This window comes from Onychomys torridus, chromosome 8 (assembly GCF_903995425.1).
Source record: "Onychomys torridus chromosome 8, mOncTor1.1, whole genome shotgun sequence".
NCBI classification, from domain to species: domain Eukaryota; kingdom Metazoa; phylum Chordata; class Mammalia; order Rodentia; family Cricetidae; genus Onychomys; species Onychomys torridus.
This window is the reverse complement of record NC_050450.1, coordinates 65,741,928-65,769,857: the sequence shown is the minus strand read 5'-3', so window position 1 is coordinate 65,769,857 and position 27,930 is coordinate 65,741,928. Positions and strand designations below refer to the sequence as shown.

Below are 27,930 nucleotides of genomic sequence, written 5' to 3'. Positions count from 1 at the left end.
ATGAGCAATGGAGGGGAAGGACTGTCTTCTTCGCCCCGTTAGACATTCTCTTTCCAATGCGATGTCTGGAAGATGGGTATAATTTTCTGGGAGAGCAAAAGGTTTGAGAAATATTTCAAGTGTCAGAACCCTGGCTGCTTCAATGACCCTTGGTACTGATAACCCTGAATCTCTCTTAGGGGCCACTCATTAGTCAACATCTTCTAAGAATCCAGATGCCTCCTCACCCTCCCTGGGATCCAGTCTCACTTCTTCAGGCCACACGTCCTCCTGTCCCAACCCTTCAAGCCAGGCCTGTACGCCTCCTCCATTTCCTTGCAAAGGGCAAAATGCCAGGGGGTGGAGGAGCGCCCCAACCCACCTGGCATCCAAGTAAGGCCTCCGTTTCGGCCGGGCCCGACTGTCTGTCCACCCTGTCAGGAAATCAGTTCCAGACCGTCTCCGGTCATCCGAAAAGCTCGGTTCCACCAGGCGGACTACAAGTCCCATGATGCTGCGGGGCCGAGCTGTAACTCGCCCAGCTCCGGGCACCCGGGTCCCCTCCTCTCTCTCCCGCATCCGCTCATCCCTCGCCGGCCGCTCGGGCTGAGGGCCGGGCTATGCGGTTTAGGGTAGCCGGAGGCTGCGGGCGCGCGTCCCTGCGGCGGCGGCGTCGTCCCCGGGGCCGGCGCCCCGTGCGCCCCCGCTCCCGCTGCGGGCCCCTGCTCCCGGTGCCGAGTGGCGTCTTTGTGTGCGGGGGTGTGGGAGGCGAGGCGCGAGGCCGCGTGCCGCCGGGTGCCCGCTCCCTCCCCGGGCGGGTGGGGGCTGCTCCGCGCCGCCCGCCGCCGCCTCCGGAGGACGCCCGCCGCCCGCACCACGCCGGGCGCGCCGCCCCCGCCCGCCGCCGCCGCCGCCGCTCGCACATGCCCGAGCCGCAGCCCCGCGAGCAGACAGCGCCGGCCGCCCGCCCCGCGGCCCCGGGCCCCGGCTCCCGCGCCGTCCCTCCCCGCGGGCCGGGCGCCGCGGCCCCGGCATGAGGAGCGGGCGATGATCCCCGCCAACGCCTCCGCCAGGAAGGGGCCCGAGGGCAAGTACCCGCTGCACTACCTCGTGTGGCACAACCGCTACCGCGAGCTGGAGAAGGAGGTCCGCGCCGGCCAGGTAGGAGCGCCGTCGGGGACCGTGGCCCGGCACGCCCGCGCGGCGTGGGGAGGGGGCGCGGCGCCGCCTGTCCCGCCTCCCCGGCGAGTTTGCAGTGCTTCTTTGTTTGCAGCCGCGGCTTTTGTGCTTGTTGACCTAAAGAGGGTGATGGGAGCGGCCCCCGCCTGCTCCCCTGGTTCCCAGGACCGGTGGTCCACACGGGTTCCGGGCCCTCCAAGACTGGTGTGGAGGGGACCCTGTGCCCTCCTCCGTCGGGGCTTTAAGGGACTGTAGGGAGGGGCTGTCGGTTCTGTCTGTGCTCCGTGTGGTGGGAGAGTCCACCCCACTCGGTCTAGGCGCGACATCCCCGTGTGAGTGTGCAGAGATAAGAAAGGCCTGCGTGGGGAGGGGGGCCCACACAAGATCGGGGATCAAGCTGTGTGGCACTCTCAGACATCCCAGCCCCACCCAGTACCCTCTCACTTCCTGGTGAACGAGGTCTCTGTTTGCTTAGAGTGGACAGAATCTATGGATGCCTCAGTTCCCGGCCCTGGCTCCAGAGCCAGGAGTGGCGGAAGACCCTGCCAGAAAGCCCGAAAGGACCTTGTCCAGGTGCTGAAAAGCGCTCTCCTGTATTTTGGTGCTAGGGCCTACGGATCCTGCTTTCTGCTAATCAGAGAAACCTGTGGGTCAGACAGCTTTGGGCTGGGCAGTGACCTCAAGGAAGACTGGGAGCCAGCAGTGGTGGTGCATGCCTGTAGTCTCAGCACTGGGGAGGCAGAGGCAGGAGGATTGCCGCGAGTTTAAGGTCAGCTTGGTCTACTTCATGTCCCAGAGCAGCCAGGGCTGCATAGTGAGACCCTGTATTGGAAAACCAAAACAAGCAGAAAGACTGGGAAATGGTGGTGTTTCTTAGCCATTACTCAGGACAAAGGCAGGTACAGGTCATTAGCAGTCTGCAGATCTGTTCTTCCCACCCAGGCAACTTGCAAAGCTTGACTGATGCAACTCCCACCCCCAGGGGAAGGGGTGGGTAGAGCTGGCTGGGCCCAGGTTGCCCTGAGTTCCTTAAGATTCAGACCTCCCAGCTTGATTAGGGTCTGAGACTTAGGGGCTGTGAGCCCACTTCCTCCATCATGGAAGTTTAGTATGAGGACCTAATTCCCAAGGGAAGAGGCCAAGGCTGGACATCAGACCGCCTCATTCACTCTGAGCCTCCAGTTCAGTTACAGCATTCAGCTCTGCATTCCATTCTCATTTAATAATAAAATGATCTGGGCTTGCAAGCCTCTGGGCTGGCCTGGGGGTTCACTTCCTTTCTGCCTCTGCTTCCGTAAGGCCTCTCCAAGTTAGTTTATCTGTCATAAACGCTTTGTAAAGACAGGAGGTCAGAGAGCCTGAGAAGTAAATACAAGGTACCGATGCCTGCCCTGAAGAGACTTAGTTCTGGGAAAGATCTTAGATGAAAAGATCCAATCCTGCCTTCTCTGGCTCCTCTTTACTTTCCTTGCTTGAAGAAGTCCTCCACAGATCTAGGGATTGTTAGAAGGCTTGAAACTGAATTCCCAGAATGTCTCAGCTCTACTCTCTTAACCAAAGGGTGTGGGTGGTCCTTTCCCTAAAACTAGAAAGAAATGGAATGTCTGTCTCAGAAGAAGGCTTTTCATCTAGGTCTTTGTTGACAGACCTCAAGTCAGCCATCTTGCTGGGGAGCCTCAGCTGCTGCAGGTCATGGTGGCCAGGGCTGTTCACAACGTTCTTTTCCTCATGCTCAGGATGCCATAGTAGCTAGATACCCTGTTTACCTCATTCTGGACCTGGTGTGCTAATGTCTCATTGAAATGGATATCTGCCTGCCTGTCCTTGATCCAAGCCAGGAGAATGTAGGGCACCAGTGACATGAACCCTCGTTCATCCTTGAGGAGTTCAAGCAGGTATTCCTCCCTCCAGAGTACCAGGGAGCAACGTACCAGTTAGCCTCGATGGGAGAGTCCTTGGCTGTACCAACCCCAGGCCTGACACAGAGTGACACTTGCATTCAGATGTTCACTGTCTCATCTTTGGGGCATTACGATGTCTTCTCAGGAGACACACTTGGGGGTGAGCCACCTGACATCATGATAGCAGGCTCCTGCAGGCTCTTAGCATCCCAGATGGTGTGTGTGGGTCCCTGACCTCTAAAGCTCCTGGCACAAGCCACCATAGAAAACCACCAGGCTTTCCTCAAGCACTTGGCAGCTGGGTCTCCCTGGTCCTTGCTTGGCGTAGCTGCTGCCGCTTTGCTCCCACAGAGGCCTGCAGAGGCCTCCCGTGGGCAGGCCTGGCAATGCTGACGGGCTGGCTGAGCAGGGCCAAACAGAGAGCTTTCAGAGTGGCTGGGCCACTGGGGGCTCTTCTGGGAATGGTGAGCAGTTAAGAGGTGCTGGGATGCAAGGAAGGAGCCCAGCTGGAGCCCGGAAGTAGTATGGTTGTCCTGCCAGGCAGGACGGCCGGGGTAGAGAGTGGCGTATGTCGCTTCTCCTTTGCCCAGGTTCTGGAGTCATTCATTCCCTCGGGGTGAAGGGGCAGGGATGACCATTGGAACAGGATCGTTCTGACAGCAAGGATCCTGAAAGGGCCCTTGGGAGCCATTGCCTTTTCCTGGGGCTGCCTCTGCCATGGTCCTTCTTCCCACTTTCTCCGTTTACCTAGAGCGTGGCAAGGCCCTTTTAGAAGTATTGGTTATGTTGGGAACCTTGGGGGAGCACCTGGTACCTTCCCTCACTCTAAAGTAGTCCTGGGTGTGGAGGTAACACCACAGTGAGGAAGCTAGGAAGTTCAGCAGAGAGAGCCACAAACCTCAAAAACATACAAACAATTCAATGCATTCTGGGATGGAAGAATTCAATGCACAGGGGGATGGAAGGGTGGCAAGTCAGCAGTACTGCCCAGTAGCCATAGTCATCCATGTACCCCAGGCAATCGGAGGAAACACCCTCAACCCTCCCACCCTTGAGAAAGCTCCGGCATGCTGGCCCTACAGCCCGTGTTGGGTGGCAGCTCTCAGAAGCAGTGACTAAATCAGACTCCAGCCATCTTCTCTAGGGCTGGGAAGGAGGAGTGGGTGGCAGGGGAAGGAGGGGAGGCCCAGTGGCTAAGGCTCTTTGGTCTCCCACCCTTCTTCAGTGCCCAGACTTACTGTATATTTGGCAAGTGCTTTTAAGGCTTTACTTGACAAACACTTTCTGTCCACGATAAGAGTTTGAAAAACACCCTGCTAGCGCATGTGGACGTTTAGACTGAGTATGCCATTACCAAACACACATTACACAAGTGAACTCCTGCAGAGCCAAGGAGCAGCAAGGCACACCTGTGCCTATGCAGTTACGAGTGCACAGGGACCGTGTGGGTAGTTTGGATGGGCATGCTTTCTTCTGGAACCTGTGCATACCAGTGTGCGCCCTGCAGAGGGGTGCTCATGAGTGGAGGTGAGGAGGCTTCTGCCCAGGGAGCCCCAGCTCTTAAACCCCAAAGACTTCAGCTTTGATTTCCTCTGAGCCTGCTGGGTCCGGGAGTCTCTACTCTCTCTGTGGGGAGGGCGGGTGTTGGGTTTCATGGAAACCTTTTCATTGTATCAATTAAACAAACAGCTGTGAGCTTTTGCGGAGGAAATTAATGAATTCTCCCACCTGGGCCCAGGGCAGCATGCCACTTGTGCTGTAGGTACCTGCTCTGGATAGGTGGGGGAACTGCTTGGGGCCCTGGATAGTGCATGGGGTCCACTTGGGAATCAGGGCTGCCTGGGGGCAGATGCTGGGAGCAGTCTTGAGGAGGTTGGGTGGGAAAGGCATCCATCTTGCAGGAGGTTTAGCCTCTGGAGCTGGGAGCTGAGGCCCCCAGGAAACCCTAAGGCCAGGCAGGGTGCCTGCTAGTTCCCTAGGGACTTGTTAGCTTCCATAGCAGCAGTGGCATAGTGGCATCTAGGATGGAGCTGGGGACCAGCAGCTCACCTGCAACCCTGGGCGGCGTCGGCTGCTGCTGCTTCTTCTGCTTCTTCTGCTGCTTCTTCTTCTTCTTCTTCTTCTTCTTCTTCTTCTTCTTCTTCTTCTTCTTCTTCTTCTTCCTCTTCTTCCTCTTCTTCCTCTTCTTCTCCTCCTTCTAATTTTCTTTTTTTTACATTTGCGTGTGTGTGTGTGTGTGTGTGTGTGTGTGTGTGTGTGTACACACATGCCATAATGCAAGTGGTGTGGAGAATAGAAGACAAATCTTGGGAGTTGTTTCTCTCCTTACACCATGAGGGACCTGGGGATCAAACTCAATTCACTAGAGTTGGCAGTACCTTTACCTGCTGGGTTTTCACAGGCCTGAAGACCACACCCTGGCTTCCTCAACCAGCTCAGGGTCTGTGGCTCTCCCTCATTCCCACCTCATGGCTCAGAACCCCACTTAGGTCAGGACTCGGGGGACCCAGCCCACCTTAGACAGTGAATTCATTCCCCCCTTTCTCTGTAGGATCTGTGGGACTCCTCACAGCTCCAAGGGACCCAGAAGGGCAAGGTCACTTGTTTTTTGAGGCTCCCAATGTACTTAAAAGTAAAGGTCTGCCAACACAAGTTTTAAAAAATGATATAAATGGGGTGTGGTGGCTCTCACTGTAAGCCTGGCAGGAGGGCCACGGCAGGAGGGCTGCCACAGATTTGAGCCTGGGTTGCATGAGAAATTGTCACAAAAGCAAACAATGATTTTAAAGATTTATTTACTTTTTTGAAAAACAGTTATTACTAAGCTAGAGAGATGACCCAGTGATTAAGAGTACTTGCTGCTCTTGCAGAGGTCCTGGATTTAGTTAAACAAAACAAAACAAAAGAACAGAACAAAAAACCCACACTGTAGCTCATAATCATCAATAACTCTAGTTCCAGAGACCTGACTTTTGTGGCCTTCACAGCCACCAAGCATACAGATGGTGCTCGGACATACATGTAGGCAGAACACTCAGACACATAAAAATTAAAAAACAGAGAAAAATAAAAATGTTTATTACACTGATTTGTGTGTGTGTGGCACAGAACCCACATGCACAAGTGTGTGTCACAACATAGGTGTAAAGTGCTGGCCCCGTTTGTGTTTTGAAATAGTGTCATGACGTGTGCACATGTTTTTGTGTGCACCAGCGCCAGCATACCTGGTCTGAAAAGAAAGAAAGAACAGATTTATTTTTAGTAATATAAGCACTGGGAGGCCAGAAGACACATCAGATCCCTGGGGGCTGGAGTTGCAGGCATCTGTGAACGCCCTGACATGGATGCTGGTCCTCATGCTGGAACAGCAACACTACTGTCCACTGAGCTGGTCTCCAGCTCCTGGGTTTCTAAGGAAACACCCTCCATTTCTCCACTACCTGCCTCACCACCCTCACTGGGCGCTTCCTCCGTACTCCGTACCTACCTCTATAACTGTAAACTACTTCCAGAACCAAATCTCTTGGTTTATGACTTTTAGACACTTTTTTTTTTTTGAGCTGGGGATCAAACCCAGGGCCTTGCGCTTGCTAGGCGAGCACTCTACCACTGAGCTAAATCCCCAACCTAGACACTTTTTAAAAAACCTTCTCCTGACCCTCAATGTAGTCATCTATACATTTAGTTAACACATGTGTAACTACTGGTTCCACGCCAGCTCATGTTCAGGGTCTGGGAAGCCACTGATGAACAAAATAGGCAATTTCGGGGAAACTGAAAATGTGAAGGAGCCTCAGATGTTGGCCGAGATCTGGAACAGGATAAGGGTAACAGAGAGGTAAGCAGCAACCGTCACCTAGGGTTGGCTGTCAGGGTGGACTAATGTCAGGTGACATTTGGGTAGCAGCCTGGAGGGAGAGAGGTTCTATACACTCAGTTTGTCTTGCTCTAACAGAATTCCTGATGGGCTGGGCTGGGGCCTTTGGTGTAGCACTCACCTAACAGACAGCAAGACATACCCTGGGCTTGATCCCCCAAACCACCAAAACAAAACAAAAACAAATTACCCCCCCCCCAAAAAAAAACCACCCCAGCATAACTGAAGACTTTACAAGAAAAAAAGGTTGATGTAGCTCGCAATTCTGGGGACTGGAAAGTTCAAAGAGCACAGAAGCAGCGGCTGGCTAGGACCACTTGGCTGTGTCACAGTGAATAGATTAGCACATCCAGAAGGAGCGTGGGGCGGGGCAAAGAGCCAGGAAGCTGAACTCAGGTTGTAATGACCCCTTCTTGTGGGAGCTGATCCAGTCCCAGGAGACCCGACCTGCTCTTGTGAGCCTGTCCTTGCCTGGTGCTGCCCATGTCTGAATCACCTCTCTCTGGGCCCCAGCCCTTAGCAATCCACTACCTTTCTCTCCTGCTCTACTGGGAAGGACCAGGCTTCAAGCACACGAGCCGTGCGGGGTAAAAATCATAATACCGGGCTATCCAAGGATCATTTCCAAGACAACAAAGGCTGGTAGCAGGTGTGTGAGTGAGTGGGCAAGAGTTTCAAGAGAGGTCCAAGGCTAGGATTCTAGACTAACACACTAAAAACAAAACAAAAAACCACGGGGTGTGTGTGGGGGGTTCTGTGCTAATTTCATTTCTTTCTTTCTTTTAGATCTATTTGTCTTTTTATGTGTTATGAGTGTTTTGCCTGCAGGCATATATGTGTATCGAAGGCATGCCTGGTGCTCTCAGAGATCAGAGGAGGGCATCAGATCCCCTGGAACTGGAGTTAGTGGGTTGTTGTGAGACATCATGTGGGTACTGGGAACTGGATGTAAGTCCAAGAGCAACACATGCTCTTAACCACTGAGCCGCCTCTCTAGCTCCCCTGAGTTCAGTTTAGCTTGGTCATGTAGAGGCAGGAGAGAGATGATGTGAGCAGTAAGGGCGAGTGCCACATGAAGGAGAGGTGGCTGGGAGCAGCATGGTAGCTCGAGGTGGATGGGAATCGAGGGGCCTCTAGGTCTACTTTGAAGGTTGAGCCTACAGGTCATGGGGCGAGAGTAGATGTGGAGGGTGAAGGAAAGAGAGGGCATAAAGATGTTAACAGAGGGTGTTCTGGAGGCTGAGGTGTAGCTCAGTGGTAAGTAAGCGGGTGCCTTTCATGCCAGAAGTCTTACTGGAACATCGGGGTGGGGGCAGGCATGGGTTTTGTTTTTAAAAGTTAAAGTTCTCTCTCTCTCTCTCTCTCTCTCTCTCTCTCTCTCTCTCTCTCTGTGTGTGTGTGTGTGTGTGTGTGTGTGTGTGTGTGTGTGTGTGTGTGTTGGGGGAGGCATGAGTGTGCTACTGTACACATGTTGAGGTCAGAGGACAATTTTGGAAGTCAGTTCTCTCTCTTCAGTATGTAGGTCCCTGAGATCAACCTGGGGGACTAGACTTGGTGGCAGATGCCTTTAACTGTAGAGCATCTTGCCGCCAGCCAGTGCCATTGGTTTTAACCTGAAAATGTGGTGAAGAGAGGCACTGTCCACTGTGAGATGAGCCCGGGGGCCGCTGTGCAGGAATGAAGCAAGCCCGGGAAGGAGAGGAAGATACGGCATGGTGAGGAAAGGCCCGGTGACAGGAGGCCAGGGGGCCTCAGTCTGAGAACTCAGTGATCTTTTCACATTTTCCTGAGGATACAAATTGCTGCCTCATCCCTACCCCCAAATTCCTTTCACTACCTACAGAGGCAGTTTCCTCCCTGTTTATAAGGTCCTATTATCTGTTTGGTGGATTTCATAGTGGACACTTTGCCTCCAGTGTCCAGTTCCATGTGGCTGTGGGGATGTGTGTGAGCATGGGGCCTGGAGCTCACTGACACAGAACAACCGGGGAACAAGCTACAGGATCACAGGAACCCCAAATATCTCTATTCAGAGATCATTTTGGTCTTTACTCCCTCCAAGGAAGGACTCAGTGCCCTCCCTGGGTGGAGTGTAGTACGTTCGGGTTGCTGATAGCTCAGGATCCAGTACAAGGGGCTGGTCTCACTGGTCACTAGTGATGCACTCCATAACTTCGTCCTTTGGTGTGATCAGTGTCCCTGAGTCCAGACACCCCATGCTGGTGAGCTTGGGGTAACCTGGCTTGCTGCTCTACTCCCCCCCCTCCCCACTGTGTGGGTCCTGGCTTTCTCTGCTCCACACTGTCAGTGGTAAGCCTCAACCGCTCTCCATCTCTTAAGACGTGTGGAGATTTCTCATCTGCTGACATCTCTTCTCTTTATTCTTGTGGGTTTGAAATATTTTACTGACATCCTTATACTTGCAAATTTAACATTTTTGGCGTTCTTCGTTTCTTTGTGTAGATCCAAGTCTCCATCTGGTATCATTTTCTTCCCACCTGACCATTTTCCACACGTCTTCTGGCAGTGTGTTCTCTGAGCTGTGGCTTACCACAGAGTGTTTCCTCTTCCTTTGGAAGAGTCTTTTCACTAGGTATAGAGTTTTACATCGAGTCTTCCTTCCCTCCACCCTGCTGAGTCAGGGCTTGATCACTTCTAATGAGAATTAGAAGTGTTTTCGGTTTGTCCCACTGATACAGGCCTCCTTCCTATCAGGATCCTCGAGTTTTCCCAGCATCTGATGATGAGGGACCCTGGCATCCACTTTTTATGGGGTGTTGCATTTCTTGGTTCTGAAGGCTTATCATTGTAGTTATTTCTACAACAAATTGCTTCAAAAAAAATGGGTGAGTTAAAACAAAAATTTACAGCTGGGCATAGCAGAGCAGGCCTTTAATTCCAGATGTCAAGCTATGTGTGGTGGTGCCTGCCCATAATCCCAGCACTTAGAAGGCTGAGGTAAGAGGATCAAGGATCCAAGGTCAGACTCAGCTGTGAGTTTGAGGCCAGCTAAGACCCTGTCTCAACTCCTCCTCCCCACAATAACAACCAACCGAGGAGGGGAGGGAGGGCCATGCCAATGCCAGTTTGGGCTTCATATCGAGAGCGTGTTAAAAAACTAACAAAAGGCTGGGCAGTGGTGGTGGTGCATGGCTTTAATCCCAGCACTCAGGAGGCAGAGGCAGGAGGATCTCTATAAGTTTGAGTGAGTTCTAGGATAGCCAGGGCTAGACGGAGAAACCCTGTCTTGAAAAACCAAAAAAACAAACAAACAGAAAAAAAAAAAAAGCAAGCAAAACAACAACAACCAGAAAAAACAAAAGAACTCTCCAAAAATCTCGAACTTTTGAGCATATTGTACGGTCGCTCTTTCATAGCTGAGTGTTTCTACTGAACACTCTCTCCTCTCTATTTCCTACTTTGTGACATGGGCAGTAATTTTTGAGGGTTTTTTTTTTTTTAAATGACATTGAGTTGGGGTTTAGTAAAGGTATTGAATATAGGCTTAAGCATGAGGACTCCGAGCAAGGGAGGCACTCAGACACACCAGAGAGCATGTGGGGTGGGCTTTGGAGACAGTCTCACTGAGTAGTCCAAGCTGGCTTTGAACTCTTACCTTAGCCTCCTGACTGCTGGGATGCCCCTCCTCTTCTTCTCCTCCCCTGCTCTCCCCCCCCCTTCCCTCCCCTCCCCTCCCCCCATCCCTGCTCTCCCCTTCCCTCCCCTCCCCTCCTCTTTCCCTTTCCTCAAAACTGATGCTTCTCCAGAGCTGTGCATCTTCTTACTTCTCACTTTGCTCAGTTTCATGTCTGTCTTCACAAGTCCAAGTCTGCTGCTGATTCCCCTCTCTGAATACCAATTCAGGATATTCTTCCCGAGAAGCCACAGGGTCAGGGATCCCAGTCAGAGACACCCGTTGCCAGTTGTCTACAAACCATCACCCCCCCCCCTCCATTTCAGTATAGGTTGTTTTTTTTTTTTTTTTTCTGTTGTTGTTGTTGTTTTTACCTCATCTGGGTTTGGAGAGAAGCTCTTTAGTAAGTTTTGGGAAGCCATTAACATATGGTCGCTTCACTGAGTTTACAAGACGTCCAGACTCCTGAGATATACCTAAATATTTGTGTTGAACACACATGCTTTTCACAATACAACACAGTTGCATGTGGTGGAACGTCATCCCTGAAATCATAGGACTCATGCAAAGATGTTGATGCATGAGCCTACAGGCACACCCAGGCTCTGAGGCTGTGCTGTGCACCTGCCCTTTGATCATAACCAGTGCATTTGGGCAGGAGGAAGGTGTTGCTCTCCACGTAGTGCAGGCTAGCCTTGGACTCACATCCTCCTGCTTCAGACCTCCCAGTGCTGGATTACGGGTGTGTACACTACTTCATATGTAGGTGTTGTCATGCCCGTTTGCCTACAGTCACTCAGTGGTCACGACAATTCTGTAAAAAGTGGCGCTTTGTGACAGTGTGGGCTGAGACCACCAGACAGGTTTAGCCTTAGGCATCCTCCTTGGCTAACAGCCTCTTTGGATGGCCACATTCAGTCTGCCCTGCATTCCAAGGAGGCCCATGCCTTGGAGGACATAACTCTACCTGGAGGCCCAGCACACAGGAAGGAAGGCCCTCACATTCCTTTGCCAGTGTCCTTTTCCCTGTCTCCTATTCCCCTCTCCATTCACAGGGCCACAGCTCATCATGTGGTCCCTCTTGTGGCCTTGTAAGCGGGACCAGGTGACATTGCGAGAGAGCTGCTGCCAGTTTCGGTGCTGTGAGGCCCCGGTCAGATGCCTCCAAAGTGACCAGGGCTCCATCTCAACTTCTTCCACAGGTGGACATTGAACAACTGGATCCCCGTGGTCGGACGCCCCTGCACCTGGCCACAACACTGGGGCACCTGGAATGTGCCCGTGTGCTCTTGGCACATGGTGCAGATGTGGGCAGGGAGAACCGCAGTGGTTGGACAGGTGGGCACCCTTGTTTATCTTGGCCCTTTCTCCAGTGCCCTGGAGTGGGCCAAAGGGTCTCACCCTGGGACATCGCCCCCCCCCCCCCCAGTACTGCAGGAGGCTGTGAGTACCAGGGATCTGGAGTTGGTGCAGCTGGTGCTGCGGTACCGTGACTACCAGCGGGTGGTGAAGCGGCTGGCTGGTATCCCCATGCTCCTGGAGAAGCTTCGAAAGGTGAGCCGGCTCTCCACCTGCCCACTGTGGCCCCGCATCCTGATTCTAGTGCCAGCTCAGTCCCCTTCTCTGTCTTCCCCCAGGCCCAGGATTTCTACGTGGAGATGAAATGGGAGTTCACTAGCTGGGGTAAGAGGGGCTGGATCTGATCTGGGGACTTTGCCTGGAGTGTGGTTCCATGCTCTTCATGGGGTTCCTTCCACCTAGCCTCAGCTCAATGCCAGCTCCCAGCCAGGTCTTTCCGGGCCGTCCTGGATGCTATCCCATCTCCGCCATCCCATCTCCGCTGTCATTTCTTTTCCTCTGTAATGATTTGCCTGTCATTTGCTCTGAGGTAAAGGCCAACAGGCGAGAGTCCACCTTGTTCAGGGTCTGTCTCCAGTGCCTGGAACAGTGCCTGGCATGTATTTGGTGTTCAGTAAATACTTGTTGAAAGCATGGGCGCGAGTTTGAGTGAATGAGTGGACACACAGTGGGTATGAGAGACAGTGGTGTGTGAGCCATCCCTGTGCCCAGCCTCAGATTGCTCAAATCTACATTGACTGTGCTACCAATTCGATTCCTGTGCCCTGGGCTGGCCCAGAAAACTGAAGCCCTTTCTGACCTTCGCTTCTGCCCAGTGCCCCTGGTATCCAAGATCTGCCCTAGTGATACCTACAAAGTGTGGAAGAGCGGGCAGAACCTGAGGGTAGACACCACACTTCTGGGCTTTGACCATATGACCTGGCAGAGAGGGAACCGCAGCTTTGTCTTCAGGGGCCAAGGTCAGTCTGGCAGTAAATAGGGCAGGGTGGGGGACAGTAGACAGCCCCAGACCAGTCTGAACTCTGTGCTGTTCCCTGGTGGCAGACACAAGTGCGGTGGTCATGGAAATTGACCACGATCGCCGTGTGGTGTACATGGAGACGCTGGCGCTGGCCGGGCAGGATCGGGAGTTGCTGCTGGCTGCTGCCCAACCCACTGAGGAGCAAGTGCTGAGCCGGCTCACTGCGCCTGTTGTCGCCACACAGCTTGACACCAAGAACATCTCCTTTGAGAGGTGAGTCGGTGTGTCCTGGCCAGCCTGAAGCTAGCCTGATGGGCGACCATTTCACCTGGACAACTCTATCTTCCCAGGAACAAGACTGGCATTCTGGGCTGGCGCAGTGAGAAGACAGAGATGGTGAATGGGTATGAAGCCAAGGTGAGGCTACAGCTCCAGGTTCTGGAGCTTGGCCATGCTGAGCCCAGGGCTCCCAACCCACTTTCCCCAGCCTTGTGGGCACAGAGGCAGTACAGCATGGAGGAAAAGCATGAGACCAAAAATCACCCCAGGAGAGGGGCATTTTCTGGTATTCTGTGTTGTGTGGGCTGCTCAAAAAAGGAGAGTCACCCCAGAATGTAATTTTAGTCTCTCTGGCAGCTGGGAGGAACAGTTTCTGTGAACTGAACCTCGAACCTCCATTCAGAAGCATATTTATTGATTATACACAAAGGCTGTTTGGGATACAAGTTCCTCATACCAAAGCCCCTTTGATCTATTTGTTCTCTGAAGGAAATCATCACACCCCCACAACCTTTAGCTCTTATTGTATTGTTTGCAGTACCCAATAATTCAAGACTTCCAAGAGTGCCTGGGTAGTCTTGTGACCCAAGTCATGCATGGATGGGAAACCCTTTAGAAAATTAATTCTACAAAGCAGAGAACAATCACTGTTCTCTACTATGATTTCTTCAAGGTCTAAGTACTCTCAACAAACACTAACACATTCAACTGTTACCCTAGATACAGTGAGAAAGAACTGTTACAATCTAATGTTTACCCTAGATACAGTGACTACTAGATTTCCACTATAGGCTTTGTGGGAGTCTTTAGGATATTCACATCCAAGGCTCTGTTCTGACGGGCTGTGTGGGTGTGGGGAAACATATACTATCCACATTTCCTCCTCACAACAGTCAGGTGCTCTCTTCCCCACTTTACAGATGTGACTGAGCCCTCTCCACAGCACCCCATTTAATCTTAGTACTCCACTAAGTTAGTAGGGGGTTGCCTGTAGATGAGGTCATGAGGGTGTTGCGGCAGTTCACGGAAACACAGGTGATGTGCACAATCATAGGTGCAGAGCTGGGGATCATACCTTGGCTACCTGACCTCAAAGCCAGGCCTCCCTCTAAAAAACTGTCACTGTGGGACACTACCTGCCCAGCACATGATGAATAAAGGCATGGACAAAGGCTTTAAGTCTCTGTACATGTTGTCTCTTTCTGGAAGCCCTCCCTGGTTTTATATGTTCAGATAAGGGGCCTTGGGTGCCCTCCCCCCAAGTAGGGCATGCATCTCACTGTTTTATAACTGTACATTTTCTTGTCTTTCCAACTAGACTGTGACTCTCAAAGGGGTAGGGGTTTGTTCACCATCATACCTCTGATGCCCACCAAAATGGCTGGTATCTAACTGCTCCTTCAAAATGTCTGATAGCCAAGGCTGGAGCTGCAGCCAAGTGGTAGAACACTTGCCTAGTGTATGAAAGGCCCTGAATTCAATCCCAAGTACCATTAAAACGTTTGTTGAATGACTAAGTAAATGGATGAATAATTTGCTGTATTTACTTGCCTACATGCCTAGAGACTGGGGCAAAGATCCCCTCCAAGACTTTTATTGGAGGGAGTGTTTAGAATTCCCTAGAGAGCGGGCACCAGAACTGTCTCCAAGCCTTTCCTCTCTGTCCTCAGGTATACGGGGCCTCCAATGTGGAGCTTATTACCCGGACACGGACAGAGCATCTCTCAGAACAACACAAGGGCAAGGTCAAAGGTAATGAACTTGAGACAAATGAGGAGAAATGCCCAATAGGACGGTGCCCCCAACAGCGTTCTCTGGCAGCCCAGTGTCAGGATGGCTCAATCAGACAAATTGATTTCAATTCAGATAGGCCCCTAACATACTGCAAAGAAGGTTCCTAGGGTTCATTTGGGCTCAGTGATTGATTGCTAATGTCTGAATTGCATTTAGGAGACAAATGTCATGCATGCCATTTATAGGTTAATCTAGTCATCTGATTCAAAACCTTGGTAGAAAGTCAGAGATCCTTGCCACTGACTGTGCCTGCATACTTGCTTATATCACACACATTCATTGGCCATCATTTAACTTGTCTCAAGTGGAAACAAGTAATTCCTGCCTTACCTGAGAAGAAATGAAGTCATTAATGTGGATGTGCCAAAAGGGAAATACTCAACACATACTCCCCAAAAGAAGACTGGTGTTTTGCTATCCAAGATCACCAACCTGGAGAGTGGCACTTTGGGAAGTTTCCTCTGAGTTTTAAGTGCATTTATTTATTTATTTATTTATTCATTCATTCATTCATTCATTCATTTTTGAGGTTTATTTATTATGTATATAGCATATATGCTTGCAGGCCAGAAGAGGGCACCAGATCTCATTACAGATGGTTGTGAGCCACTATGTGGGTGCTGGGAATTGAACTCAGGACCTTTGGAAGAGCAGTTAGTGCTCTTAATCTCTGAGCCATCTCTCCAACCCTTATTTTATTTATTAATTTATTGAGACAGGGTCTTACTCCATTACCCTGGCCTCAAGTTCTTATTTTATTTATTTATTTATTTATTTATTTAATTTTGTTTTTTTGGGATAGGGTTTCTCTGTATAGTTTTGGGGCCTGTCCTGAATCTTGCTCTGTAGACCAGAGATCTCACAGGGATCAGCCTGGCTCTGCCTCTGAGTGCTGGGATTAAAGGTGTGCGCCATCATCGCCTGGCGGCCTCAAATTCCTGATGTAGACCAGGCTAACCTCAAACTCACAGATCCCCACTCACCTTTCTGCCTTGTGAGTGCTGGCATTCAGGTGCCACCCACCACGTCTGGCTGAGGTGTTCTTTCAATTCTCCCTGCCTTGCAGTGGGTCCTGGGCCCTGCTCCTAAGAGTCCTCATCACTTTTAGTGAAAGTGGCTAGGAATGTGGGGTATGAGAGCTACCACACCCCTACCTTTGACACCAGTCTAGATCTTGGGCGGAGCTGCTTTGGGTGAGGCACCCATGTGTCTGAGGCCGCAATATTGCCTGAGACCCCACATTTCTTCTAGGTTGTAAAACACCTCTTCAGTCCTTCTTGGGAATTGCTGAGCAGCATGGGGGTCCCCAAAATGGGGTGAGTGTGTGACAGGGGTGTTATTGTTTTGAAGGTTGTGGGTGTGGCTTAGGAGGAGGTTCTGCTGGTGCTCTGCTTACCAGGACCTCTGTGGACTCCCTACTCACAAAGCCAATGTCAGCTCTGTGCTGAAGTGGGTAGAGATGAGAGACTTGGGTCTGGGACTGAGGCCTCCTCCCTCCTGTGTGGTACAGACCCTGGTCACTCAGACCCTGAGCCAAGCCAATCCCACTGCCATCACTGCAGAGGAATATTTCAACCCCAGCTTTGAGCTTGGCAGCCGGGACATGGGTCGTCCCATGGAGCTGACCACAAAGACGCAGAAGTGAGACCCCCCTGCTCTTTCCGGGGAGGGAGGGGTGCGTGGGGCAGGGGCCTAAGAGGTGCTAGGAGGCCATGGCTTCCTACAGCTTCCCTTACCCCTTGGGATCTGGGGGACCAGGTTCAAGGCCAAGCTGTGGCTGTGTGAGGAGCATCCCCTGTCCCTGTGTGAGCAGGTGGCTCCCATCATTGACCTCATGGCTGTCAGCAACGCACTGTTTGCCAAGCTCCGGGACTTCATCACGCTGCGCCTGCCTCCTGGCTTCCCAGTTAAGATTGGTGAGTGCCGCCCCCCCCCCCCACCCCCACGCCAATTTCTCCTCAGCCACTTTGGGAGGGTGAGGTTTAGAGGAAATCTGGGCAGTGGGTCTAAGGTATGGGGGGAGCTAGCTGATGGTGCTTAATGGCTTTTCCTGCTCCTCAGAAATCCCGATCTTTCACATCCTCAATGCCCGCATCACCTTCGGGAACCTCAATGGCTGCGACGAGCCAGTACCCTCAGTGCGCGGCAGCCCCAGCAGTGAGTCCCCTGGCAGCGACTCATCCAGCGTCAGCAGCTCCAGTTCTACCAGTGAGACTCTCCACTCCCCACAGAGCCCCGCCCTCTCAAAGCTCCGCTGTTTCCCTCCCTGACACCCAGGGGTGAGCCCAGCCCACACCTGACCGCTGGCCCACGCCCCCAGCCTCCTGCCGCGGCTGTGAGATCTCCCCGGCGTTGTTCGAGGCCCCCCGTGGCTACAGCGTGCTGGGTGGCCAGCGAGAGGCCGCGACTCGGGACGAAGATGATGATCTGTTGCAGTTTGCCATCCAGCAGAGCCTGCTTGAGGCGGGCAGTGAGTATGACCAGGTGTGTCCCCGAGGCCTCTCCAAGCCCTCCAAGTGCAGACAAGCACAGCTAACGAACGGCCCCTCCCTCCAGGTCACCATCTGGGAGGCGCTAACCAACAGCAAGCCAGGCACCCACCCCATGTCCCATGACGGCCGCCGACAGGACAGGTCAGTGCCCACAAGGCCGAAGAGAACTTAGAGGTGCCTATTCCCTCTCCTACCCCCAACACACACGCACAGAGGCTCCCACTAACCTATCAGACTGCACAATGACACCGGAACCCTGCCAGGCCCAGAGAACCCTTAGTGCCTACAGCAGGGCTCCATCTGATATCAAAAACCCGTTATCAAGATGGCTTCTGCCAAACACCTTTTCTGGCACAGGGTGGGTGGCCAGTGCTCCAGGCATGTGCAGAGAGCAGGGACCTAACTCCCAGGACGTTCAGACCCTCAACAGACAGGTTGGCGGGACCTGGGATCTTCCACCACCGGGTGGGGCCAGGACACCCCAGCGAGACTCATGGCCCCCCCTAGAAGGGTGGCACGCCTGCCCAGCCCTGGGGCCTCCACATGTCTCCTGCCCCGCTTACGAGCAGGTGTCCCAGGTGTGCCGGGAGCGGGGAGCGCACGACAAATCCTCCCCGCCCCCAGGAGCGCCCCACCCACGCCGCAGCGCCAGTCCGTGGCCCCGGCACCAGTGCCCAGCCCTCGGCCCAGCCCGGGTCCCGGCTCCAGCAGCCACGTGTTCCGGAGCTACGACGAGCAGCTACGGCTGGCTATGGAGCTGTCGGCGCAGGAGCAGGAGGAGAGGCGGCGGCGAGCACGCCAGGAGGAGGAAGAGCTGGAGCGCATCCTGCAGCTCTCGCTGACCGAACAGTAGCGTCCCCTGCCGGGACCCTCACCCACTCCATGCAGGACCCGGCTCTGCGCACCTGCCGTGCTGCTGCTGGAGCCTGGAGCCGTGGCGTCGGCGGTGTAGCGGCGCACCAGGCTTGAGATGCCAAGGGTCTGTCTGATACAGGCGTGGAGTAACTTTCCAAGCCAGGGCCCTAGAGGCACGGCTGTGCTCCCTGCTTTGCTCTGCGGTGACCCCTACTCCGCTTCTCTGGGCCCCGATCTGCCCAAGGGCGGAGACAGGTGGTATTGAAAAGGAAATGAATCCTTGAGAGGAGCATTGTCCCGGTCCCTTGCTCCTTCTGGCTGGTCCTCTTTCTTGCTCACTGACCCCTCTCCAGGACACTGCCCCTGAAGCCTTCGCATCTCAGCTCTTCACCCCTGGGAGGCAGCTGATTGCCCTGTGTGCTGTGTTGCTGCTTTGTCCCAGACACAAACCAGCACATCAAGGGCCCAGCCCCTCCCCACCCCGGCATTTCAGCGTCAAGTGCACTTAGCGGGGTGCCCAGCTCCCCCAGCTCCCACACCTGTCCTGTGTCTCAGGGTGGTCCCAGCTTCTCCTTAGGCAGCCAGAAATCGGAGTCCCCATGCCCGCAGCACGTTTTTATTGTGATCAGGGAGTGTGTTTAAGGTGCCCCTCTAATCTGGGCAAGGCCTGGTACCCTCATGGTGCCTTGGGGAGTAGGGCAGCATATTGGCTTGGGGGCAAGCGTTTTAGACCCGACACAAAGGCATTGATCGGGGCCCTGGCACCACTATCACCACCCACCCCTTCCTACCAGCTGCTGCTAGCCCTCTGTGGTTGTGCACCCCTCTTGCCCCCATTCAGGGGCCGACTAACACCCTTTATCCAATGGTGCTAACCCCGGCTCTCCCTGTTCTGCTCTACCCACCTAAGAAGCACAGGCAGTCCCCTGGGCAGGGCCCGCGCACACCCTTTTCCTGGGGCCACCTTCTGGCTGGCTTCTCTGCCAGGGGCCGGAAGGGGACAAAGGGGACAAGAAAAGAGCAAAGCTGTTCTTCCTATTCCCTTCCCTGATGCCAGGGGCACCAGACTGATTCTGAGGCACAAAATAAAGAGGTTTCAAACCAGATGCTTTTCTACCTAACTTTATTGGGAAGGAGTGCCTAGGTGGGTGGGAAGCGGGGTCTCTGGAACCTCAATGCCAAGATGGCTGATCTAGGGTAAGAGGCTGCCCAGCTTGCATTTGCTAGGGTCCCCAGGATTCCAAAAAGGGAATGGGGGAGTCCCCAGCCATCCATGCAGGAGGCACAGACTTGTATTTAGTAAAACATTTCATTAATTATGCCTCAGAATTTTTACAGATTCAGCAGAAAGCTGGAGGCAGTGGTGTGTGTGTGTGTGTGTGTGTGTGTGTGTGTGTGTGTGTGTGTAAGACCTGCTTCCTTATGCCAGTACTCCTGAGATTTCTCTGGTGGGGTTTGTCTGTCTCCAAGAAGCTGCCAAAGAAGTGGGGAGCCCTCTGCTATAGATGGATGGATGAAGCTAGTGGGTCAGGCTCTACCAGCCACAGAAACGGAGGGCTGCCCGTTTGCCCCCACATACTATGGGGGGAAATTGAGTGAGCTTGTTAGGGTAAATGTGGGGATTTCCTGAGATTCGGGAATACCTGTTGACTCTCCATCCATTTGAGGTCAAGCCCAAGCTGGTCAGTACCCCCAGGCAGCACACTAATACTAAGCACTTCCCCTGCCTACGGTAAGGGACAGAGAGGGACACCACCTCACCACTAAGCACCATCGCTAAGGCCAGCAGTATCCCAGGCTCCCTCTAGGACGGATCCCGTAAAGTTGGGGACCTAGTAGGAGCTTAGTCCTTGCCACTTAAGATCCGTGTGTCCAGGTCTCCTGTAAGGGACAGAGTTTGTTTTCTGGTCTCACCCCTAACCCCAACCCTAGGAAGCAGGGTTCGGAGTCCCAGACCAAAAGCCGGTGCTGCCAGTCTGTGCGCCCTGCTCCATTGGGTCTGCAGCGTGCAGAGCTTTGCAGCACATATGCAGCGCTAGTCCGTGCCATCCACCAGCTCACACAGCATGTTTTCCAAAGCCGTGATGCGCTCCTCCTGGGCTTGCACCCGCTCCCGAAGGGCCTTGATCTCCTCCAGCAGTGTCTCCAGGGTGTGCTGCTGCTGATACGTGGAGAGCAGAGGAGACCATGGCAGAGAGCGGAAGCTCGGGCAGAGCTAGGGTGGAGCGGGTCAGATCTTAGAGCTTACCGACAAGGGGGCTTCGCTGGCTGACTGGCTGCGCCGGGGACCGGCTGGTGGACGCACATCTAGGATGTTGCGCTTGGTGATCCGGAGCTCGCGGTGTTTGGGGGGTACGTAGCCTTCCTTTAGCGAAATAAGTACAGGTTCTGCGTCCTGACCTGATAGCCACTCATCTGCTTCCAGGGCTGGCTCAGGGCCAGGCGTGTCTGGGTATAGGTCATCCTGGAACAGGTCGGACTGAGGGGTGGGGTGGATAGGAAGGCCAGGGTGAGCGGGGACACTGGCTGTCTTTTGATGCTTTCCAATCACCCCCCCCCCCACGTGGAACTCCCCTCCTTCCTTACCTTTCGAGGTACAGTCATGACGATGGGTTCACACTTTCGTTCATGTAACTTGTAGAACCTACGAGGCAGGGGAATTCAACACTCGCTGTCTCCCCGTTCTTTTAAAAGCCCCGTGTCTGAGACTAAGGAATTGGAAGCCAATATGCTGAGTAACTACCACGTACATTGAACTTTGCACACATTATCAGTTTTGGGTTAAAACATCCCTGGTGGAATGCCAGGTTGGGGGCACGCTGGGATAGTCACTGAAAAAAGACTAATATGGCTCTTCTCTTTTCCAAAGAGCAGCATAATTAGGGGAAGGCCTGCAGAGCAATAGCTAACACGAGGAACAGAGGCAGGGGGACAGAAGGGACTAAAATGCTGACCTGGCGATTTCGCATTTGCTGACGTCCAGTCCCCGCTTGGGCATGAAACCCATGCCCCGTTGCGGCTCTTTGCTGCTGAAAGTGTTCAGGTAATGCACAAAAGGTGGTTCGTCTGTAATTTCAAAGTACCGAATGCTGCTGTCACCCTGCAAAACCAGTCAATTCAGAGGCACGGCCTGAGAGGGTCCTGGCATCTCCCTCCTGGCCCTGGGCCTTCCCGCCCAGCCTCCAGCACCTTGCCGCACAAGTAGACAATGCTGGAGTCAGGATCATAGAATGGCAGTAGCACCCCGTTGCTTGTGTCCATCTCCTGCAGGGCCACTGGCTCTTCAAAATTGTTCTGCCGAGCACAGGAAGAGTGACCAGCTCTGCTCATCCTCCCGGCATGCTTCAGAATTCGCTTTATGCCCACTCCAAATCCCATGCGTTCCCAAGGCAGCTCTGCTGAGAGCTCCAGCAGGCTCTCTTCTCCTAGACTTTATTCCCTCGCACAAGTACGCCCTGTGCGGTTGCATGCAGTCACAGCAAACCACCCCCAGGGACTAGGCATCACCAGGAGGGGGCGCCAGCGCGAGCTCCTTCAGGCGATGCAGCAAAACTGGGCAGTGTTGGGTGTGTGAGGTGGCAGCAACCTTTAGCCCTGTCAGAATGGGCATACCCTGCGGGTGCGGGGCGTCTGGCCCCTCGCCCGTGATGCCAGCCCCCGGGGCACACACCCCAAGCCTCCAGCTGTGTTACCGGGTCCCACAGGCCTAGCTCTCGCTGGCTCATGCGGGTGAATCCCGTGGTGAAGATATGACCCAGCCGTGTGAAGACAGCCCGCATGGGCCTCATCCCCTCGTGGGCTGCAAACCTCTCCTGGGGGAGCGAGGGGGGAGAAGGGAGGAGCATCACCCTACTGCCTGCCTTGCCGACCTGAGTGTGGGGTGGAGGTGGGGGGGGGGGGGAAAGGGGTCTCAAGAGCCATTCGCGGAGGTCAGTGGCAGGACCCTGGCCTGGAGAGTATCAGGGCGGGGACCGAGCAGGAGGCGCGGAGCTCTCAGCAGGTCCCAAACCTTAGGCACCCTCAAAGGCTGATCCCTGGGGCAGGCGATGTCTGTTGGCTCCCTGGGGTTGCAGTGGGGCTTTACCCACAAGGGAGCCCTGTGCTCCGCTTGGGCGTCTTGGGCCGGGCTCTTGGCTGAACCTGCAAAGCGAGCCATGGGGCCGGCTCGGCCTGGCCTACCGGGTCCCAGAGTGCGAGTTGCCGCTCACTCATCCTGCTGAAGCCGGTGCTGAGCAGCTTCCCGTCTGCGGTGAAGACGGCCCGCAGCGGGCGGGCGCCCTCGTGAGGCCGGGCTCGCTCCTGCTCGCAGGGTTAGTGGGTTAGAGTACCAGCTCTCCCTCCCTCTGGCTCCCAAGCCTTCGCTCCAGGCAAACTTGCATGTCCCCTACCCCCACACTCCCGGTTAGATGGAGGCTGGCCAGGACAGGGGGACAGGGCCATTGCCTTCCCAGGACACCCAGCTGGGACAAGCAACGCTTGAAGATTGTTTCATCCCCACCCAGTGGGTCAATGCGTGCGAAGGGGGTCAGTCGGTGGTCAGGCCCCAGACCCTGGAAGATGACGTTGGATATCTGAGAGGAGAGGGTCCCGGACTTCAGGTTTCATGCAGGTTCTGGTTGGAGGATGGAGTTTCCAGCTTCTCCCCTCAATCTAAAAGCAAGGAGCCCTCCTCGGAGCTCTGAGACGTATGGGAGAGGAGCGAATAGGAGCAGGCAGGGGGTTGCAGCCTGGGAGCTAACTCAGGGCAGGGGTTGATGCGGTAAAGCCTGCAAAGGGTGCGGGGGTCATGACTAATCTCTGGAGTAGAGATGGGACAGGTAAAAGCTGGGACCAGAGGTTCTGATGGCAGTGGGTATTAGAGGCTAACAGCTGGTGTGGAGCAAGGGGTGCTAGGGAGTAGCCAGGCCAGGCACTCACCGCAACCACTTGACTCTTCCGGGGGTCAATGATTCGCAGGGTCTTGTCCTTGCAGGTAGTGGCTAGCAGGCTACCATTGCTGTTCCAACACACACTGTGGATGACGTCAGGGTGTATGTCGTCTAGGCTCAGCAGTACCTCTCCAGTGCCCACATTCCAGATGATGATCACATTATCACCACCTGTCCAGAGTGTCCAGGCATGGTCACTGGGGCCCGCCTTCCTCTCCCCCCACCATCTATCCTAGGGATCCTTCCTAAACATCTCCCAGACCTGCACTGAGCAGGACATTCCTGGCAGTGGGGTGCCAAGAGAGGATGCCCACGCGCTTGGAGTGGCCCTCAAGTGTGATGACAGGCTCAGTGATATTGCGCACGGGGGTGTAGTCTGGAATCTGCCACACCTAGATAGGAAGAAAAGGCAACAAGTAGGTGGGATGCAGGGATGCTCCGCCCCCTCTGTGCTGTTGGCCCTGTTGAGTGGTAAGTGTCAAGTACAGGAGAGGGTGTGGCTCTGTCAGCACAGAGAAGCAGCAGTTCAGGACTAAGGAGCATTGCCAGCTCTCCAGAGACCTCCCCATTCACTCTGTCAGGAAAATTTCAGAGTGTTGTACCCCTGCTCTTAGGGCCCCAAGTTGTCCATGGCTATAATTAGTTCTAGGCAGTGCATTCTGGGAGGGAGTGGGTATGTATTTAACTAAAAATAATCTGGGAACCAGCAGGGCAGGCCAGGGCTCCTGGTGCCTGCCCCAGCTATCACCTTCCCCAGCACAGGTGAGGCACCTCCCTGCATCCCTAAACCCAGCCTGGCAGCATCCACTTGGCTCCTACCATGACAGTGGTGTCGTCTGAGGCACTGGCGATGACGTTGTCATTGTGTGGGCACCAATCAATGTCCAGTACAGGGCCAGTGTGCCCAGTGACCAGTGGGTAGTTCTTATCCACTCGCCCTGTCTGGAGGGATCAGAGAGGGAGATGTGGGACCATTCTTGTGCGTGTGAGTGTGTGTGCATATACACACACTGGGGCCTGTCACTTGCTAAGCAAATGATCATCCCCAGGCCCTCCTGTATGTGGTTTTGGAGTGAGCACTGGATTTGTTTACCTGTCAATTCTGTATCATTAATTTTCTTTTTGCAGACCTCCTTCAGCCTCTAAGCCTATCTGGTTCACTCTTTGAACTTTGCTGAAGATGCACAGAGTGAAATCATTTGTTTAAGGGAATCTGATACAGTGAGGCACAGTGACTTAACAAAGGACCCACAGCAAGACACTAGAATCCAGACTTGAATTAAGTCAATTCTCCAAAAAAGACACTTACTTAGAGAAGGGTTTTTCTTTTTAAATATAAGGTCTCATTATGTTTATTAGCCTATGTTGGTCTTGCCTTGGTCTTCTCAGTGCTGGGCTCACAGACATGTACCCATACACCCTGTGAGGAGGCTGTATTTAAGGCCGCTCCCCAAGTTGGGATATCTGTGGAAAGCTCCTAGAAGTGGGTTTAGTGAATGACCCTGAGTGCAGTGTCCTAGCCGCTAGAGCGGATCTGTCCCTTGGCTTCACCAGCATGCAATCCTGGTGCCTAATACCCCTTAACCAGGGCTGGGGACCCACTTTTCTTTCTGTCTCCATGAGTTGATTTGGGGAGCTGTGAAGACCCTGCAGGGGGTTGGCACTGGCCCAGACCACGCAGTCTGGGAGAGAGGGTAGCTAAATGGCATTGAAATGACAGTCATGCTGGGGGAGGAGGTGGCTCTAGCTGAAATCTGAGCCCTTGGGATGGTGTCTCTGGATGCTGGTCTGCATTGTCCGGGGTGAGTCATAGGCCATTGTTGGGCCTCTTCCTGACCCTGCCACTTGTGGGGCCTCCTCTAGTAAGTATAGGGGGTCAGTATCTAGGTCAGGGTTATGCTTTGGGGTGTTTATCCTGGGGTAGAGATGGCCAAGTGTCTGCAAAGGTGGCAGTCATTGTCTGGCCCCTTTTCCTGCGTGGTGTGCAGAGGAGCTCTGGCTTTACGTCTTTTGTTTTCCTTTCCTCCATTTCGTTCTACCCCATCTAACACATCCCCTCTCTCTCTGACACTACAGGGAAAACCAAGGTCAAAATCTGACTGCCTGGCTCTGCTGCACCCCAGTCATCTATGTCACTGACTCCCATTTGGTCCCTGCTGGGAACAGGGTCTGCAGGGCCTAGAGAGTGAGCATAGGGAACGGGGAGGGGAGAGCAGCCAGTTCACACAGACTGCCTTTCTGAGGGAGGACTGGATTTCAGTGAGATATCCCAGAGGCCCCAGCCAGCGACTGCCTCCCAGTTGCTTCCTTCCCCTCATCCCTCACCTTGGCCAGAGGCAGGACAATGAAGGCACCTCCACCTCCAGCCTCCACAATAATGGCCAGAAATTTGGGGTTGACGGCACAGAAGGCACTGTCCCATGTGACCTTGGATACCCGGATGTCCTCATAGGCCTGGTCGGCCTTTGCTGCCTGCCCAAACACATGGCGGAACTTGCTTTGCCGAACCACTCGCCGGCTCATGGCTGGAGCAAAGCTAGGGGATATCAGAGCCTAGAGGCACGTTGGTCCTTAATCCTGTGAACTGTGGGAGGGAGGCATAAGTGAGTAGAATTATCTGGTAAGGAGCAGGGAGCTTTCTTCCAAGTGACCAAAGGAGGAGGCACATCTTCATCACCTGTCAAATGTGTTTTAATTTGAGGGGCTAGGACAGGGAGTCTGACACACAGGCTAGGGGGGTAATGGAGACAGACATATATAGGGCTGAAACTTCCTGGGAGATGGGGATGTTTTGAGGAGCAATATCAGTGGGTTCCCTCCTGCCACAGGTCATGGATGAGCACCTCTTTGCAAGTGTTTGTGTCTCGAGGCACCCTACTCAACGCTCTCTCTCTGGACCTTAGTTCAAGGTTAGTTGTGGGGCTAGGATTCCAGCCCTCAAGATCCTGAAATTCTCATCTCTGGCAGAGTTCAGGCACATGTGTCTTTTTCTACAAATTTGCCAAGAGAAGCGTTCTTCCTGTCAGCCTGTCTCAACTCCAGTTTCATCAGTTTCCTCCCCGTGGTGGTGGGATATGTGGGAGAGAGCAGTAGAAGGTAGATAGATCTCCCTTTTGTCCATTCCACCAAGCACAGGCTTCGCTGAGAAGCCCGACCATGGTCATCTGACATGAATACCGCACTTTAGTCCCGCTGCTTTGGGTGTGCTGCCTGGGCTGGATCTTCTAGTAGGTTCTCCAGAGAGTAGGGGCCCTCGACCCCATCAGCAAGGACCAGATGTGCGCCAGTGAGGAGGTGAGGTCCTCTTCCTGGAGCCAGGACCTCAGCTATGGTACTTTCCCCAAGGGGACACACCGGGCTCTCCCAAAGGCCACTGCTTCCTGCCCCTCCCCAGCCCGGGCATCCCTGTGCCCTTCAAACCGCTCCTGCAGCCCCAGGCCTGCAGCCCGGCCTACCCGCACCCTCCTCTAGCCTCCTGCCCCTGCAGTGCGTTCTTGTGAGACTAGGTGTCTCCTCGCTAGCCGCTGTCCGGCCAAATATAGACACCAAGTCCGCCCTGACGGACCGAATTTAGCGGCGGGGAGTGTGGGGGGGGGGCGCAGACCTCTGCCCCCTGCAGAGACCCCGCCCGCTCCGTTGGCTGCGGTGGCGGAGGCGGGGAGGGGGGTACCTGGTCCTAAGCCGGGCGGGGGTGCTCTCGCAGCGACTCCTCTGCGGAGTGGGCCGGGGTACGCGGGGGGCCGAGGGAGGCGTCCGGGGCCAGGCACTGGGTCGCGCGTTCCGGCCGCTGCCTGCGGCTCTCAGCTGCCGGCTCCGCTGCAGTCCCAGCTGCTGCTGCCATCAACCTGAGGGGGCGGGGCCGAACGGGGAGGGCAGGGCCAGGCCACCGCGGCCACGCCCTGTCCAGCGCGGGAAAGTCCTGCGTCTCCACTTCGCCTGCCCTGGTAAAATGGGAAAAGTCAGTGTGCGTGCCCCGTGGCTCCCTCCGCCCCTCGCATGTAGGTTCGGGAGGCCAAGGCGCTTGGCCCAAAGCGGGACACCGAGACTGGGAGCCACCGCGAATGATCAGGTGCTTGAGCGCCGCATTCTTGCCGCAAACGCGCAGCTAATTTAGTCGTTCCCAGCGGGCGGGGTTGTGGGGGAGCACAGCCAGGACCCGCTGGTTACAGGCCGCTGAAGATGCTCTGGGGGAATCCTCTCAGTCGCTTGATGAAGGTCTAGGCTGGCCCAGGGCAACTTCGAGGCTACGGCTTTTATTAACAGCGATAGCAATCGTTTGAGAACTTAAAACGCTGGCACGGGCATAGGCGTTTTCGCCCTATTAGAAGGTTCCATTGAAGGAGGAAGCTCAGAGACCAGGCAGAGAAAAGTGAACTCACTCCCAGCACCAGGTTCAAGTGGAAAAGGCTGGCATAGATACTTGGCCACATTTTAGAGGTCAGAGGAACCAACTCTGAAGATGAGGGCCTTTGTTTGAGACTGTTCTATTCTAGGGCAGAATTCCCTCACTCCCAAGACCTACGGGTCTGAAGTACTTACTGTTCAAGGTCAAGGAGAAAATACAACCAGGGAAGAGCAGCCAGTTCCTGGAGATGCTGTTTACTCAAAGCCTGCTCATGATTTCATTTCTTCTCTCCCATCTTAGGTCCTGGAGGGCAGTATGGGGGCCGGTTTCAGGCCACACATACAATC

General features: G+C 54.2%; 2 protein-coding genes across 11 annotated transcripts; one reads left to right on the top strand and one right to left on the bottom strand.

Moving 5' to 3' along the window:
* The first annotated feature begins 547 nt into the window (after positions 1 to 547).
* Positions 548 to 19,416, top strand: Ankrd13b (ankyrin repeat domain 13B). 6 transcript variants are annotated; one of them, XM_036195699.1, is made up of 16 exons: positions 960 to 1,140; positions 11,773 to 11,908; positions 12,000 to 12,124; positions 12,208 to 12,253; positions 12,745 to 12,888; positions 12,974 to 13,163; positions 13,241 to 13,307; positions 14,840 to 14,921; positions 16,215 to 16,279; positions 16,474 to 16,604; positions 16,722 to 16,879; positions 17,025 to 17,171; positions 17,284 to 17,447; positions 17,520 to 17,596; positions 17,813 to 17,889; positions 18,080 to 18,136. In XM_036195699.1, exons 1-15 carry the CDS (start codon positions 1,027 to 1,029, stop codon positions 17,856 to 17,858), a joined length of 1,692 nt encoding a protein of 563 aa, XP_036051592.1. In that variant the 5' UTR covers positions 960 to 1,026; the 3' UTR covers positions 17,859 to 17,889; positions 18,080 to 18,136. The 6 variants fall into 6 exon arrangements, with proteins under 6 accessions (XP_036051589.1, XP_036051587.1, XP_036051592.1 ...); XM_036195696.1 differs by lacking the exon at positions 17,813 to 17,889 and having other exon boundaries at positions 548 to 1,140; positions 18,080 to 19,416; XM_036195694.1 differs by lacking the exon at positions 17,813 to 17,889 and having other exon boundaries at positions 548 to 1,140; positions 18,025 to 19,416.
* Positions 18,911 to 27,930, bottom strand: Coro6 (coronin 6). 5 transcript variants are annotated; one of them, XM_036195701.1, is made up of 12 exons: positions 27,778 to 27,930; positions 26,909 to 27,179; positions 25,564 to 25,822; positions 24,058 to 24,180; positions 23,501 to 23,630; positions 23,228 to 23,409; positions 22,490 to 22,609; positions 21,500 to 21,604; positions 21,265 to 21,410; positions 20,897 to 20,954; positions 20,559 to 20,789; positions 18,911 to 20,471 (listed from the first exon to the last, which is right to left on the bottom strand). In XM_036195701.1, the coding sequence occupies exons 3-12, from the start codon at positions 25,759 to 25,761 to the stop codon at positions 20,346 to 20,348; spliced, it is 1,419 nt and encodes a 472-aa protein (XP_036051594.1). In that variant the 5' UTR covers positions 25,762 to 25,822; positions 26,909 to 27,179; positions 27,778 to 27,930; the 3' UTR covers positions 18,911 to 20,345. The 5 variants fall into 5 exon arrangements, with proteins under 5 accessions (XP_036051594.1, XP_036051593.1, XP_036051595.1 ...); XM_036195700.1 differs by lacking the exon at positions 27,778 to 27,930 and having other exon boundaries at positions 26,909 to 27,302; XM_036195702.1 differs by lacking the exon at positions 27,778 to 27,930 and having other exon boundaries at positions 18,911 to 20,468; positions 26,909 to 27,302.